This window comes from Daphnia pulex, chromosome 11 (genome assembly GCF_021134715.1).
Source record: "Daphnia pulex isolate KAP4 chromosome 11, ASM2113471v1".
Taxonomy (NCBI): domain Eukaryota; kingdom Metazoa; phylum Arthropoda; class Branchiopoda; order Diplostraca; family Daphniidae; genus Daphnia; species Daphnia pulex.
Genome location: NC_060027.1, coordinates 4,340,970 through 4,357,373, shown reverse-complemented (window position 1 = coordinate 4,357,373; position 16,404 = coordinate 4,340,970). Strand labels below are relative to the sequence as shown.

The 16,404-nt window shown below is 43.3% G+C and overlaps 4 protein-coding genes across 4 annotated transcripts; 2 read left to right on the top strand and 2 right to left on the bottom strand.

Annotated features, from left to right (window-relative positions):
• The first annotated feature begins 288 nt into the window (after positions 1-288).
• On the top strand, positions 289-2,198 carry LOC124207603. The gene is made up of 3 exons (XM_046605148.1): positions 289-834; positions 1,335-1,656; positions 1,743-2,198. The coding sequence occupies exons 2-3, from the start codon at positions 1,461-1,463 to the stop codon at positions 1,889-1,891; spliced, it is 345 nt and encodes a 114-aa protein (XP_046461104.1). The 5' UTR covers positions 289-834; positions 1,335-1,460; the 3' UTR covers positions 1,892-2,198.
• Positions 2,122-3,940, bottom strand: LOC124207602 (histone H4 transcription factor-like). Its single transcript, XM_046605147.1, has 4 exons — positions 3,039-3,940; positions 2,677-2,972; positions 2,419-2,612; positions 2,122-2,358 (listed from the first exon to the last, which is right to left on the bottom strand). Exons 1-4 carry the CDS (start codon positions 3,688-3,690, stop codon positions 2,283-2,285), a joined length of 1,218 nt encoding a protein of 405 aa, XP_046461103.1. The 5' UTR covers positions 3,691-3,940; the 3' UTR covers positions 2,122-2,282.
• Positions 3,941-4,123: 183 nt separating this feature from the next.
• Positions 4,124-7,421, top strand: LOC124207600 (PAX3- and PAX7-binding protein 1-like). Its single transcript, XM_046605144.1, has 8 exons — positions 4,124-4,770; positions 4,927-5,214; positions 5,278-5,560; positions 5,633-5,822; positions 5,898-6,189; positions 6,252-6,601; positions 6,660-6,923; positions 6,983-7,421. Exons 1-8 carry the CDS (start codon positions 4,242-4,244, stop codon positions 7,325-7,327), a joined length of 2,541 nt encoding a protein of 846 aa, XP_046461100.1. The 5' UTR covers positions 4,124-4,241; the 3' UTR covers positions 7,328-7,421.
• Positions 7,421-16,350, bottom strand: LOC124207599 (PH-interacting protein-like). The gene is made up of 21 exons (XM_046605143.1): positions 16,214-16,350; positions 16,061-16,119; positions 15,935-15,964; positions 15,606-15,665; positions 14,945-15,095; positions 14,781-14,876; positions 14,551-14,711; positions 14,310-14,486; positions 14,089-14,243; positions 13,909-14,025; positions 13,503-13,834; positions 13,174-13,437; positions 11,564-13,110; positions 11,271-11,496; positions 11,047-11,204; positions 10,726-10,976; positions 9,940-10,666; positions 9,496-9,877; positions 9,270-9,433; positions 8,757-9,208; positions 7,421-8,684 (listed from the first exon to the last, which is right to left on the bottom strand). The coding sequence occupies exons 1-21, from the start codon at positions 16,275-16,277 to the stop codon at positions 8,033-8,035; spliced, it is 6,225 nt and encodes a 2,074-aa protein (XP_046461099.1). The 5' UTR covers positions 16,278-16,350; the 3' UTR covers positions 7,421-8,032.
• Positions 16,351-16,404: the final 54 nt, after the last annotated feature.

Below are 16,404 nucleotides of genomic sequence, written 5' to 3'. Positions count from 1 at the left end.
CCGGAACGTGTGCCCGAATGAAGAAGGAAAGTCAACACATTGGCCGTCCAAACATTGTTAGAATAGGTGAATTGGTATTTTGCAGCAGTCAAGCGAAGCTTCTGTGTATAATAGAGAAAGAGCTGCAGAGTTTTGATGGATGTCGTCTCCCTATATGTCTATTTACAATAAAAGAAACGGACAAACAATAAAAATTTACGACAGTTTCACTTTCACTTGGAAACGTCATGAACCAAGCCCAGTTGTCACTCACTATGCATACGCTATGCTTTCATTTGAGACAGCTCCACTATCACGTGCATAAATAGTAGTAAAAGAGAGCGCGCGCGTTTGCATCATCATCTGTTTGCCAACGGTACCAAGGAACCTGCGTGAATGGTTTTTACCATTTACACCATCATGTGTATATTCTTCGACTCCATAGTGTCGCGCGCACAGCAGCATCGAACGAAAAAATAAAAGCAGCAATGTGACGTTGAAGCGGCTTGGACTCGAGAGCACACGGGACATGTGGGTCAAGGTAACTTTGGTAAAGTTTTCCAATTTTCACCACCTGACCGATGGTGGTGGTGGTTGGGCTTAAGTTTTTTTTCGGGAGAGAGGGAAGGGGAGGGGGGAGAGTTCTTATCTCCAGCCCTCTCTCTCCTCCTCCTTTCCCCCCACCTCTGGAATTGATAACCTCCCCAGCTCTATACACAACTCGCCTCTAAATACCCCTTAAGAAGGATTCATACGACCAGTAGATCCGCTAGTCTATCTTTCGACTTCAACCCAAACGGTAGCTCTCCGAAACACTCTCGTCCGGAATTCATTCATTGGTTTCTCTGCCATCAAGTAAGTCAATCACTTATTACTTTTTATGATTACTTATTTTTATTGTTTGATATACAGTTATAAGATTATGGTGTATTATTAGAAAAGTTATCACAACATTAGTGAAAGCGTGTTTTGGGAATGTAACTCACGTTATACATTCTGGTATCTTATTTTAATTGGGTCTTGTGCGATTTCTGAACAGGATCTAGTTCACTTTGCCAAAAGAATTGTCTTTTGTTTTCGACGTGACATAATTAAAATCAGATCAGTGAAAGCTGCTGTGACGATTTTAGATTCTCTGTTGGAAACAACGACACACTGTCTGTATACCGCGAGTTCATTGGAGAAAGGGGTTTTGTTTATCGCTTAACAGCCACACGCTTTCACCTGTTCTCAGCTCTAAATCTAAAAATAAAATTAGCGGCCACAAGAAAAGTGCCAATCTAACCAATCACGAAAAGTGTATCGTTATTTTTCACTCGTGCTTATTCTTTTATGTTTTTCTGTTATTTTTATAGAAAGCGGTACTCAAGCCACCACCACCAGCCGTTGAAGACTTTTTCCTATTTGGTGCGGTCGCTCCATTCCAGAAAAGAACATTTCACCTGCGAAATTTTACCAACTTTCTAGTTGAACAGAAAAAAATGGCTCGTTTACAACTGGTATGGCAACTAGCGTTGGTCTGCGTTATTCTCTTCTTGGCTGGACAAGCACAGGCACAGTTACCCGCCAGCAATGCAGCCGTCGAAGCGGCCATCCGTAACCCGCGCTACATGCGCCGTCAGATTAATTGCCTTCTTAATGAGTCACCCTGTGACAACATTGGACGCACTATGAGGCGTAAGTACAATCACAACTAATTTAATTCATTATGCATGTAAACGAAAGTGGCGCAAATTTCTAAATTGTTTCATTTCTCTATGCAGAACTGGTACCAGCACTCATCAAGGGCCAGTGTCCTGGATGCTCTCCGCAACAACACCAACAGGCCATGAAAGTTATGAATGTGGTCTCTCAACAGTATCCACAAGAGTACTCGAGGATCTACTACACCTACAACCAGCAGCAGGGATAAATTAAATTAAATATTTTAATAATACAGTAAACTATCTATATAAACCCGATCCTGTTCATCCTTCCTCCCAATTTCCGAAAAAAAATACGAAACAAAAAGTGCATTAAAAAAACTCCGAAACCTTTAAAAATTCTCCCTTTATCAGTTATTAATAATCAAAATGCGTGACGGACTATTTGATTATTTTGGTGGCATGCGTGAGTTCGAAATTTCCATAATTCGATCGAAAATGTGTGTAACTTTGTATTTCATTATTTCATTTATATGAGAAAGTAAAATCGAACAAATACATGTAATTAAACGTCTAGATTATTACGCAAAGTGAGAGTCAACTAACAACCCGTTTGGAACAGCCTTTGCGAAAATAAGGGAACAAATATAGAAAGACATTTTAGGAACTATTTCGAGGTTGAAGGGGTCCGCCGCCGTTCTCCGCTCGGAAACGACCATCCGGTCCTTGTTTGTACCTAAAAAACCAATGACTCGATTACGTAAAAGAAAACTAATATAATTTATGCACTCTTTACTTGAAACGACAGTTGCCAGCGAGGGGAAAGATTTGGTGAGCGTTTCCCAAATGATTTTTGAGTGAGTTAGATGCCTGAAAACGAACTTGACAGACGTGACACTCGTACAATGGATCCACATTTCCTTCGTGTATTTTGCGCACATGTTTCTGAAGTGTCGCCGAATTACGAGCAGTGAACTCGCACCCACTCACCTGCAAGATAAACATGGTATTAAATTTCACGTTGATTTCATCAAACAAACAAAATGCTACTTACTTCGCAACAGTACCACAGCGTATTTGCGTGAACTTCAAGATGTTTGCTCAAATCTGTTTGCGATTTCGCACTGTAATTGCAATCGTCTTCGGGACAGGAAAATGGTCGAGAATCACTGTGACAATATGATATATGCGTTGCTAAAGAGTGGGTGTTGGGGAAGCTCCGACCTTTTCCCTCTTCATCAATTGGGCAGTGAGAGCATGTGTAGACTAGACGGTGATATCGAACGTGCTCTCGCAACAAACGTTCGGTAGGTAATAGTTTGTTGCATTCGGAACAGCGGAATTCATTGGCTGTAAAAAGATTCAGTTAGTATGATCATTTAGTGTAAGTTTACAGATTTGAAATAAAATACCAACCATCTAAAGGAAGTTGCCTCAAACAATGGTCATGAAGTTTGGTACGAGAGGCAAACAGGCTGCCACAGGTTGGACAGGCTAAGGATCTTTCTTGTGAATGACTTTTTAGGTGATCCCTGAGCTTGAATTTGTTTGAAAAGTTGCTCTTACAATTTGTCCACAAGCATTTCTTCTCTTTTCTCTCGCCATCATCATTAGTTATGGAGTGTGTGTGGACATGCCAATAGAACTGTTGAACATTGAGGAATTCTAGTTTGCAGTCATCCCAGCAGCAGATGAGGGATCCTGATAACTCTGGCACCGAATTCCTGGTTTGAGGATCTAGTTGACATCCTTGTAGTGCCAGTTTTTCAATAAGATTAGCACCCAAACATTTAATCTTCGTATGATAAGCATGATAGTATATGTGCCGAAGAATTTCCTTATCATCAGAAGTTTCAAATCCACAGTCTTCCCAAATACAAGTAATAGTTGATTCTTCACCTGTGGTGACAACAACCACTTGCCCGGCATGATCAGCTACATGAGACAAAAAAAGTTCCATATTTTGGTATAACTGCCTACAACCTCCCCAGTCACAAATAAGGATAAGTTGCTCATCTTGAAGAAGAGAAGGATCATGCCTTGGACGTTTAGCTTTCCTATGCGCCATTTTAACAAGCAAGGGAAACAGTTATCAGACTTTCCCGCGCAGATAGAATCGCACTTTTCTAATCATTCATCTATTAAAAGAACGTACTTGAAAGTTTTCTATGTTTGGGTGCGCACAGCACAAAGCAAGAATAAAATGAAAAAAAAACTGATAGCGATGTATGAAAAAAACTACATAATACTTCAATGTAAAGTACAAGAGAGAAAGAGAGATCAACTTGACTTGAGCAAAACAAAAGTACAAGCACCATGTAAACAAGTTGAAGTTGTCATTCTCAATAATAGTTTTAGAAATTCGCGTAAAAAAGCCTGTAATAATTTATTATTAAGTTAAATTAAATTTTATAAATAAAAACTGAATTAATCACAAAATAACACAATAAATTTTAAATCTTGAAACATTTTTAGTTCCAATTTTCTGTTATAACTATTTGGCAACGCCATGTCGCCAAATCTAAATGTCGGCTGTCGAAATCGTTTCCACGAAAAATTTTCAATCGCTTGTTGAAAAGTGAATGTACTCTTGGATTTAAAAACCGTGAATATTTTAAAATGTCACTATTTAAGAAACCAAAGAAAAATTTGCGTCAAAGAACAGCAACAAGTGATGAAGAAGATGGAGATAACCATGCACAATCAATTAATAAGGTCGATGGTGTCCCATCTTCGGCATCCGGCAACAACAAACCATCGGGGAAACCGCCAAAAGCAGCTTCGTTGGAAATAAAAAAGAAGACGAGTATTCTTAGCTTTCAGGAAGACTTGGAAGAAGATGAGGGGGTCGAGACATTCCAGATCAAGAAATCTTCCCAGAGTAGAAGAATTGCTAAACGAATGGAGAGGGACCGGAAGTTGAAGGAACAGGAGCAGAAAACCATTGTGAAGCCACCAGTGGAAATTGTTCAAGAAGAAAAACAGACACAGCCTGAAAATCATCTACCCAAACCTGAACAACCAAAGAACCTCATCCTGAGTGGACGTGAAGCAGAGATGGCTGGATATCGATCAGATTCAGAAGAAGAGAGTGCTGATGAGGGCGTCAAATTTAGACGACCTGACCCGTTCAGGAATGTCCTGGAAAGTAGGGCAAGAAAACTTTTTAAAAATATTTTGGGCTGAATTTTCCTCTGATCTAATGAATCTCTCTTTTTCATCAATGATTTTTTTTTTGTTTGGTTCATTTTTATCGTTTTAACCATGGAGAGGTTATAATTTTTGAAATTGGAATTTTCTGCAGATGGTGCCATCCCAGATGCAGCGATGATTCATGCGGCTAGAAAGCATCGTCAACAAGCTAGAGAGCTTGGTGGTCTGGCTGATTACATTAAAGTGGATGAAATGCCGGACTACGAAAAAGATTCCCAGCAGACCTCATCAGTCACATCCGCGAGACTCGTGCGGGAAGACGAAAACGATAAGAGCGATGAAGACGAGGCTGAAGATGGAAGAATGGGTTTTGCTGTTGATCTGTTGACCAAAGACAAGCAAGAGAGAAGAGAAGCATTTTTAGCAGCCGAACGAGAAGGTAACGATTTATTTAGATTATTTCTTTGAAGTGTATTCAAGCGATATCCTCCCTTTAATACAGCTGACGAAGAAGAAAGCGACGACGAAGACGATTGGGAAAAGCAGCAATTCCAGAAAGCCATTCGTCAGCGCCAGGTTGAGTCGGCTTACCAAGAAATGACTCTCCAACATAAATACATCGATGAAGGGCCTTCAACTTCTTCCAGGTCACTGGTCAAAGAAAAAATTACGAAAGGACCTTTGGCCCATGGTCTTCCAACCAAAACTACCTTATCAGCTCCAGATCTGAGTAAACTAGCCCCACTGCCCACACCTTTAGAGTTGAAAGAAAAGCTCCGTGAACGGTTAGTATAAACCATGCAATCATCAATTTTATTAACTATAAACGAATGAACTAACTCAACCGGAAATTTTAGTTTGTCTGGATTGGATGAAGTTCACAGACGGCATGTTAGTGATATGGAACGAATGGAATCGGATCTTTCTCAATGTCGATTGGAAGTGCAACGTCTCGAGACAGAACGGCCTCAATTATCCGAGAGATATCACTATTTCCAAGTCACTCGCGGTTACGTTCACGATCTAGCCGACTGCCTCACAACTAAGGTACATTTATTTTTTCGTCTATGTTAGTTGGTTCTCAACATTCATTTTTGTATTTTACTTTTTATTTCCTCGCAGTACTATGAAGTGGAAACTTTGGAAAAGCGTTGGGTGGCACAGCTTGGTCGGCGGTATCGTTATTTGGCGGAACGGCGGCGCGAAGATGTTCGTGACGAAGCCAGTGACTGTGCCATTCAGTCTGTGATCGTGCAATCTATTAATCCTGATAAACTTGCTCGAACGGCGGAGCGCGAAGCCCGTCGAAGGCGTCGACGCAACAGTCGCAAAGACTCGGCTAAGCACAAGGAAGGACTTTCGTCCGACGATGAAGTTGTTGAAAAAGAGTCAACGTCATTCAGCGCGGAGAAAGGTGATTCAAGTAACTAATTTTCTTTTATCCACGATAACTCATTTATCGTATTCGCTTTATAGACAAAATCCTAGAAGAATCCGGTCGATTGTTTGATGACACTTTGGATGAGTTTTGTTCAATCGAAACGATCACTCAGCGGTTTGACGAGTGGCGTACTCGTGAGAATGATTCTTACAACAACGCGTACGTTGACTTATTCCTGCCTCGCCTTGCTGGCTGCATCGTGCGTTGGCACCTGCTACAGGCCTTGTGGAATCCTCTCGAGCATGAAGTGACACTGATCAATAAAACCAAGTGGTTCCAGACGATAACCCAGTATGATATGCGGTCGGAAATCAAAAAAAAGAATCAGAATCCGTTGATCATTTCAAAAACGATTGAATTGTCCGTTGTTCCTTACGTCGTCGAGGTAAATTACCAATTTTATCTTAGCAATTTCGCGTTTTTTACAGATATTTTAATGACAGGTTGTAAAAGCGGCATACGACCCCTGCTCCACAAGTCAAACAAATCGTTTAGTCAAACTGGTGAAGACTTTAACAGAAGAGCATCCCATTCTCGCTGGCCACAAAACTATTCAATCCTTATTGTCTGCCGCTGTTGAAAAATTCGAAGGTGCTGTGGATCAGGATGTGTTTATTCCTTTCCACTTTGCGGCTCAGAATCCTGGATTCGTTAACCGCCAATTCTGGTCAGCTGCTAAACTTTTACGAAACATTCTTCATTGGCAGGTATATATTCACATAGTTGTTAAAACTAATTCATTTAATCAACTATTTTCTGTTTTTAGACTGTGATTGATGACTCGCAATTGCGAAGCGTTGCCATTGACAAGCTTTTCAAGAAGTATATGCTTCTACCTTTGACGAAAACGACCATTCGAGGCAACGCTAGCGATCCCGACACCTTGGACAAAATACGGTTTATCGCCGAGTCATTGCCGAAGAATTGGTTAGGACCCATGGCGCCGGGCGCATCTCAACTTCAACCACTAATCGACACAACCATGTCGTTGGCTTCAAATGCCGACAGTACGACTAGTGCCGGTCGGAAACATGTAAAAGACGTCGCTGCTGTACTTCAGAAACTTGGTGCTGCAGCCGAAGCCCAGGAGATTCTCGTAAAATACTTGTAATGTTTTTAATATGTTGCATTGTTGATTGTTTGTTTCCCCCCAATCAGCCTTCACGTTGAAAAATAGAAAAAAAAAACGCCTTCGTCAATTTACATAGTTAGAAGACACGAATTTTTATTTCAAACGGAACCCATTTGACAAGTGGACAAACATGAGTGTTAATCGTCACTGCAAAAGGCACTGCTTCCACACAAAAAATACGATGTGGCAGACCAAAAAAAAAATTGGGAATTATCCTATAAGAATTAGGCAGAATGAATCGTTAAAGAAACAAAGAAATAATCAAAACATAAGGAGGGGCATGTGCAAATTAATAAATCCGTGAACTATATTCAATGTGTGATTAGGCCACTCGGGGAGATAGAAGGAGGTGCCCATGCTTTTCTGGTAAGAGGAGAGAAATTTAAGAGATCATTTTACAGTCATGACAAATCATCTGTCTATGAAATATGAATTAAATTGACGTTGAAAGTGGTTGCGAGGGAGGGAAAGGGTGCGGGTTGAAAGAAAATGGAAGTTATGTCTAGTGGAAGGTGAGGTATAGGCGGCGGCAAGGAAATACACTTCATTAATTAAAACACGTCACACTACTCAACCCAGTGTGACACACGTCAACAAGGTATAGTCGTAGTGTTATAGTCGAATTGAGATGCCTCGAGTGGTGTAGTAAATATATCCATTTGGTTTTTTTTAAGAGGAGGTTGTTCATTCAGAATAGGAATCCTGGTGGGAATGATTGATGATTTTGCGAAGCCTTCCTCGACTGCTCATGGCGTAGGTGGGCATGGAAGGTACATCCTCATCTTCAGACGACGAAGCAAAATCCGTGCGTAACCTCTTAGTGGCTTCTTGAGCTGACTGTCGACTACATCTTTTGACACTTCCATTCTGTTGCTGCTTGACACTAGGATCCTCGTTTTCATGATCATCGTCGTCGTCGTCGTGATCATCGTCGCTATTGGTTTTTCTCGCCAATCGGCTACTACTACCTCCTTTGGTTTCAACTGATTGGCGACTGTTTCGCTTTTTGGCTTCGTCCTCAGAGTCTTCACGGTAGCGGACAGTTCGCTTGCCACCATTACGAGTGCGAACGGCTCCTCGAGGATTTTTTCTACCGTCAGCTAGTGCAGGGGCTCGATCTTCATTTTCACTGGGCTCTGAATCCAAAGGCCTTTTAGGTTTACGCCGGGCACGACCAGAACGCCGTAAAGAGCTGCCATCTTCGCATAGACTACCGCTATTTGAACTATTGTTTTTGCTGATCGAGCTGTTGTTTGACGAACTACTCGACGGCCGTGCATCCTCTTCTTTAATCATCGTTACCGAAACCTTCGCCATTGGCATTCGTCTCCTTTGGCTGATACACACACACACAAAAATCAAATTAGAAAATAAAATAAAGCCAAAAATATTTTTACGTTTTGCTTACCTAATTGGTTTTTCATCCTCCGAGCTGCTTTCTTCTTTAATAGCTTTCAGAACGGGTGGAGCAGCGTCTCTCCTTTTTAGCGCTTTTCCTTTAGTCAGATCTTCTTGAGATTTGGTTAGATCCGGAGGTTCAAGACTTTCTTCGTCTACTCCGGGAACATTCAACGATACATCGTGACCATCTTCATCTTCATCTTCTTCGTAATCATCATCACTGACGATCCTTCGTTTCAGACCACGCTTTCCTAAACCGTTTGTTGCTGGTAATGAAGTGGAAGCAGACAGACCACTGGGACCTGGTTTCGCTTCGATATCTTCACTGACGACAGAGTTCCCGTTGGGGATAGCCGAGGTACTGGAAGCGCTGGGTTCATCTTCTTCAAGGATACGTCTACGAGCTCCGCTAACTCCCGAGTCACCCGGTTGGGACGATGTACTTGGTTGGACGACGATCTAAAAAATAAACAAATGATAATCCACAATTTCCAAATCCAATCTGAATCGATATTCTTACCTGTCCTTTATTTACACGACTAAGAACAATTTTGATGTTCTCTCTGGGTAGTTCAACCTCACTTGCTACTTTAATGCTCCTTGTCGATCGCGAGGGAGCTAAAGATTTGCCCTTCTTGGAGGACTTGGCGCTTTTTGAATGTGAATGTGGACTCTTGGATGATCCTAAAAACGAGAAACTCATTAGCTACTGGAAACAAGTAAATGTGATCAACATCGAGACTTACTATCCGAGCTTTTACGGTGTTTATAAGAAGCAAGGATGCCGCGAATGTGCTCTTCAAAAGAGGCCGATAGTCGAACAGTCATTGCAAAAATGCGCGACTTCTTGAGGGTGTTGTATTTTTTTGAATTTTCAAAGATGAGACGGACGTCCTTGGCAAAATCCATCGGTGTGGCGTAGTTGCTGACCTGCAGCTGTTCACGCACCGTCCCCAAATCCATCGGATGATCGATAACTTGAAGGTAATCCGGTACATCGAGGATACTGACAGGCTCGCGAAATGGTCCAGCATCTTCCGACTGACACAATGTTTCGATCAAGTCTTTACATTGCTGTTTCCAGCTAAGAGCAGCAGCTTTGGCAATACGAGTGTTGATTCTCTTCTCCTAAAATTACAAAACGAATTGTAGTCAGCGATTCGTTCATCGTTCAACAACCTGTTTCTTACCTTTGATTTCCCATTTTCTGTTCCATTTCTGCTTTTAGTTTTGGAAGACGTGTCTTCAGACTCGGAGTCTGTGTGTTGCGAATTACGACGACTCCTGGAACGAGTATTGGGAGTATTGGGAGCCGAACCATTCCGCTTGGTACTACCACCACTCTTACTGGGACCTGCACCCGCAGCATTCTCATCCGCTCCTTCATCTCGAATCTTGTACTTTTCCACCAGTTGATGATACAAGGCTGTAGCATCAACAGAATCGCGGTTGCGGATGATCTCCAAACACAAGTCGGATATGATGGAAGCCGAACGAACAATATCCGATTTTGGCTCGTTGAATTTGCAGGCGTTGGTGTAGACGTAACGCACATCGTATTGGACGGCAGTCACACGTCGATAGAAACGGTTTTCCAGCCTTGCTTTGATTGTGGAAAGATCCATAGGATATTCAACCACGTAAGCATAAGATGGATACAAGTTGAGGTCGACGGGTGCAACAAAAGGTTCAGCTATTGCCAGACCCATAACTTGGCTAAGTCCGGCAGAGATGCGATCGCATTCCGAATCCCGATCACCTCCTGGAGGCCAATCTTCAGCCCGTGGTTGGTACAACGTCATGGCAATCTCGGAGGGAATTACTGGAACACCCGTTCCTGGGCCCGTAGGTCTCCTCTCCAGATCAATTTTTTCCAAATCCCATGGACTTACGCGATCAACTTCATCGTTGTCCCACCTTTAAAAAAATAAAAATTGGTTATAAACTTTTCTCAAATGAATAATCTGGAAACGGACCTGATGCGGTAACAGAGAAACATGGATTCAGGACATTGAGCTTGGTAAGGTTCGCGCGTCTCCAACTGGCCTTCCCACCACAAGTCATCAATGATACTGCGGAAGCGATCCCCTGGTTGCCAGTTACGCTGGATAGCCAAATCGTAGTTCTGCTTAAGAACCAAGAAATCTAGAACGTCTGCGACGTCATGATACTTCAGAATGAACGATTCGCCAGTTAGAACCCCGGTAGCCGGATCCATTAATCCAAGCTGGAAATTTAAAAATTAAGTTTTAAGATAAGATTATCTCCGATTTAAATCATTTTGAAATTTAACACACCTTCAAACAACAAAGCCTTGGGGGTTTGATTTCGTACTTGATACCAATGATCTTAACCAACTCTTGTTCACGAATAGTCTGACTGGACCAGGGAAGTGAACGAGGATTGAGTTCAAAGAGTTTCTTCTGATTGATGGCATCCACGTACTGTTCGTGACCTAGATTGCGAAAGTGGAGATTTTAGCGTCGTGTGTTGTGTATGATCATGACGTAGAAGAACAAACCTTGTCTAAAGTAAATAACTTCATCACCCATTTGGGGATAAAAAGGTTGTCTGCGAGGAACGACAGAAGATAACCACTCAGATGGGCGAAAGCTCTCGGGAATGCGATCTAAACCACCAGAACCGGCTTTAGGAATTGGACCACGTCTCTTCTTCGGTCCAGGTTGACTTCCTTCACCTTCTTCTGCTTCATTGGCCGGCTGAGCGGAAGTTGATGGAGCAGCCGTCTAGGAGTAATAATAATAATAATTCATTAATAGCCAATAGAAGAAAAATAAAATGTTGTATTCTTACCTCTTCCTCGCTCGACAGACAACGAGGTCTACGATAGACTTTCTTTCTGGTCCGCTTAGGTGGCTCCAAATTCACTCCTGCTTCGGCCGTCCAATCGGAATATTCGGAAGACGACGAAGATGATGATCCTCGAGTTTCTGAATCGGATTCGTCGGAATCTAGCAAATCACTTGCCAGATCACTTTCACTTTCGCTGTCATCCGAATCACTCGTGGACAATGCATCGCCGTCACGTGGTTGCTGACGTCGAGCATTGCTACGGGTCTGACGAGTTTCTTCCTCGTCCCCGGTGTCATTATCCCTTGGTGAAGTGCGACGGCTGCTTCTTCTCTCTTCAACTTCGACGTCCACCTGTTCGTCTTCATCAGTCGACACAACTCTTCGTACGACGCGCCGGCTTCTTTCCCTAGTTCCGTCACTGGCACCTTCTCTGACACGTTCTCTGGTTCCGTTGGTTGTTCGATTAGCTCTGGTCCTGTAGTTGTGCTGGTTGTTCGGTTGAGGCGGAGCCATAACAGCAGCAGAAGTCCGCCTTGCAGGTGAAACAGGCGGCATTCGTGAACGGGCAGGCGAGGAGACCACATTGCGTTCTCGTTGATAAGTTCGAGGTGGGCGCGAGGAATGAGCGCGTCGAGGGCGGGAAGGCGACCAGCCGTCATCACTGACACCACGGGAACGAGCTGCCAACAAGGCGGTGATACCCGGAGAGACCGATGTGTTTAGGAAGATGGTGGGCGACTTGCGTTGGACTTCCTGGTAGAATAGAGTCACTTCCTCATCCGCACATCCTTGCCTTTCGTTTTTAATGCTGATCAGTTGTCCGATAGTAAGCGGTTTAACAATGACGCGTCGGCTGAAACCAGGCAAGGATTCCGATGCAGTAGCTTCAGTCGAGAGGTTGACAGAGTCATCATCTTCAGGAGCTTCGTCGGCGGCCTCACCCGGCTCTGGTTCAGGTGTAACGGAGGCTCTAGGAGAGTTGCCACTGCCTGATGCGACCAGTAATGGGCGGCTGTGGGCGGTATGAGGTGTACGAGATGTGTAAGAGTGATCGCTGTTTGGCGGAGCGGTGGAAGTGGAAGGGACGGCAGCTGCAGCCACTGCAGCCGTGGTGGATGAGCGAGGTCGGTTTCTTTGTCTCTCTTGTTGCTGGGCCAGCTCGGCAATCATTTGATCGATATTGGAACGAGTGCGCTGAGGAGTGGGCTGTGGCGGTGTAACGACAGCTGGCGGATTGTTAGGGACCTCATCACCAGGAGGTGGAAGAACTTCCACACCAGCTAAAATTTCTTGCTCCCCGTTTGCATTGACCACCACAGTAGGGACCAGCTGATCATCCTTGAGATTTTCACGGCCAGGCACCAACCTTTGCATGTTGGGAGGATAAGGATTGCCTTCGCTATCAACCAGGAAAGGAGGAGGCATCAGGTGGGGCGCCAATTGCGTTTGCTCATCCAGTACATGGTGATGGGCATCGCGAATCAATGGTCGGTAATCCGTGTGGAAGAAGATGGCTTTAGGCAATTTTTTGAAGGATTCACTGGGCCCTAAAAAATCAATAATAAAGACGTCAAATCAGGGTCTGTAGTTGTAACATCATTAGAACTTACCGATGCCGTAGATTGATAAATGACCATGCGAGTCTGTGGCTGCAATAGTTGAACCAGACGGATTCCATTTGGCGTCAAAAACTGCCCCATGTCCTTGCCCATCGATGAAGTTCAAGAATGATTTCATCACTTCGCCTTTAGCCATATCCCAAATCAATAAGCGACCATCATGCCCGGCACTCAATAGCACATTGGGATCGAACGGATGAGGTTCCAAAACAAACGCCTCGCCTTCGTGTCCTCTCAGCTCTTTATGCAAAATTCCTGGGGACAACAAAAATTATTTACTCCAACTGTCAAATTAGATTGCCACAATCTTAGTATCTTACCAGTAGAGGAATCCCAAATTTTGATGGAAAAGTCACTGACGGCTGTAATGAGGTAACGATCATCGCGGCTCCACGTAACCATTGTCACTTTAAGTTTCTGGCTCAGTTCTTCGGCTGTTGCAGTGCTGGCTCCTTCAAGCCGGCAGCTCATCCGTAACCGGACGGTTCGCCACTCTTGTTTCTCGTAACGCCAGATCAAAGCTGAGCCATCCTTGCTTCCTGAAATGAAGCGCAGACCTGTGTTGGCCCACTGGATGGAATCTACTCGATCCGAATGAGCTTCCTGCTCAAGAATACGCTCCGGACCTTCTTGTCCAAACATTGCGTACACCCTAAGAAGTAAAACAATCCATTCATTGTCTTTCTCTATCCTCCATCTTAAATTAGTCGTTTTTTAAAGTTGTACCTGACGTGGTGATCTGCACAACCTGTAGCCATGAACGATCCACCAGGGCTAAAAGAAGCGCACAACATCTGAGCCTGACCTGGTCGAATCTTCTCATTGAACTTGTGTGGTCGTGGACTGAAAACGGAAATACTTGGATTAGAACAATTTCAATTTAATGCCACCCAAAATTAAACTTACAAGAATTTCGGTGTCTGGCCCGGTTCTGTGACATATTCCCAGAAGGAGACGGAGCCGTCGGAACTAGTCGAAGCCAGGTAACGGACGGAACCTCTATCGGCGGGACAAAAGTTGATGGAAGTGATTGTACCTCCATGACCAGTCAACACTGCAATCTGCAAAAATATTGAACGATTACAATTGAAATGCGCTAAAAATGATCAATAAATTTATGCACTTACAGGTGCAGTAGTGCGAAGGCACCACACGCGGACAATTTTGTCACACGATCCGGCAGCCAGTAGCGTGTTGTCGCAACTGACAGCGAGATCGGCAATCTCAGCTGAGGCACCGCGTAAAGTAGCTAACAAGCGACCCGTAACAACACTCCATATTTTGATCAATAAATCATCAGCTCCCTGCAAGTAATTGATTTAATATTTAATAAAATTTATACTTCAATAATGAAGATATCCAACACACCGTAAAAATATATTGGCCGGTCCGATCAAAAAGGACGCAATAGACAGCTGAAAGGTGGCCGAGAGTGCGGCAAAACAGTTGAACACGGCTATAAAGTTTAGCGGGTGTTGCACTCTGTGTGTCAATAGCTCCCGTAAACTCACGACCCAACAACAAGGGCACTTTGCGATACAATAAAATAAAATCAAGTCATTATCCTTTAAAATTATAACAATAATAATCTATTTTACCATTATTAGGTGGGTGGGCGATGTCATGCGGAAACAACCGTGGTCTTTTGTTCTGACGAACAACATAATGCTCGCGATGGAGCTTCCTGATGATATCTGAATATAATAATTTAAAAAAACGTTAATTATCTGAAATTGCTTGATAAAAACTATTTGTTCTTTACCCTCTTTGCGACGGAGGATTGACTGTCGTCCGGCGCCCAATAATGAGTGAACACCTTGGACATTGGTCGGCACTTCTTTGTCTACCAAGGGACCTAATCGCCTACACAATTCCAACAAGTGGTTGGGACCAACATGTGAGAAACTTTGGCACTAAATAAGTGAATCAGGAAAAAAAAAAACATTAAAAACCTATAATTTAAAATGATTAAAATTTCACCGATTTCCGGCTTACATCCGCATAGATGTACACTATGGATATATTTAGCGTGTCTCGGGTATAGCTTGGCTATGGCTTTTAGTCTCGACCAATGAGAGTCGAGCTTTGATCATGAGAATATAGCCCGAGGGGCGTGTGCTCTCTCCTGTGCTCGCGAGTCTTTTCTCGTGCGCAGGGTCCGCCATGTTTCCCCTTTCGGGGGACAACAGAGAGAACCGTAACGGCGCAAAAAAGTATCTTCGTTCCGAGCTGAGCATTTCAGAATTAATTTCTCGAGAATCCCTCCCCCCCTCCTCTCTTACTTTCTCATTCGCTTTCTAGTTTGATGTTTCCCATAGAATAACCGTAGACAAGATTTGTTTTTCACGTCACCATGACTCAACTGAAACCACCACGTACTTGCGATTGACAATTCAACTTAAAAATGATGAATGAAAACTTACCACTTGGGCATAAGTTTGATCGTGTTCATTCCCGAGCCAATCGATCCTTTTCGGTAACAACTGAAAATGATAAAATGGAAAATGAATCTTAGAGTCGAAAAACGGGATCATTGATCGGTTCGGCGACAGATAATGGGACAAGAAACAAACCAATAAGATTTAAATAGAAACAAAACTAAAAATAGGCATCATTTCAGGTGTATGTAATGTTTTGGTGGATGGAAAAGCACGTGCAGTCCACGTTGCGACGCGGACTCGAACGGACGGACCCTTTACACTTGTCTGTATGTGAAAACATAGGCAAGGTCAAAGTATTGCTATGCACTCACCCCATGCATCTCCAACTCCCGTTGCAGCGCCTAGGTCCATCGGCGGATCACACGAACGAGACAAAAAGACGAGTCAGTTTAGCCAAACTCAATTCGATTCAAACAATCATAATGATGAAATATCACCTCAGAAGCATTTTGGCAAGGCCCATGGCTGAGTAATCGGGCGATCAAGAAGTAGAGTTCTGTGAGAAGGCGACCAAACAAGGGGAGGGCAAACAGAGAGTTTCACTCGCCATTACAAATATGTTCTACACTCTACATGTTTTCCAATCTTACCTGCTGTCACAGAAGAAGGTCCATCACTTTGTCTACTTTGATTTGCGTAGGGTTTGATGTCCATTTTGCATAAACTTAAACGAAAACTGAGAGAACCACACACACTTATACACACACACACAAGTTCGACATGTCTCGTTCCCCTTAGAACAGAACAGCCATTGGGTTCTTGTCTGCTACTGCTATACTCT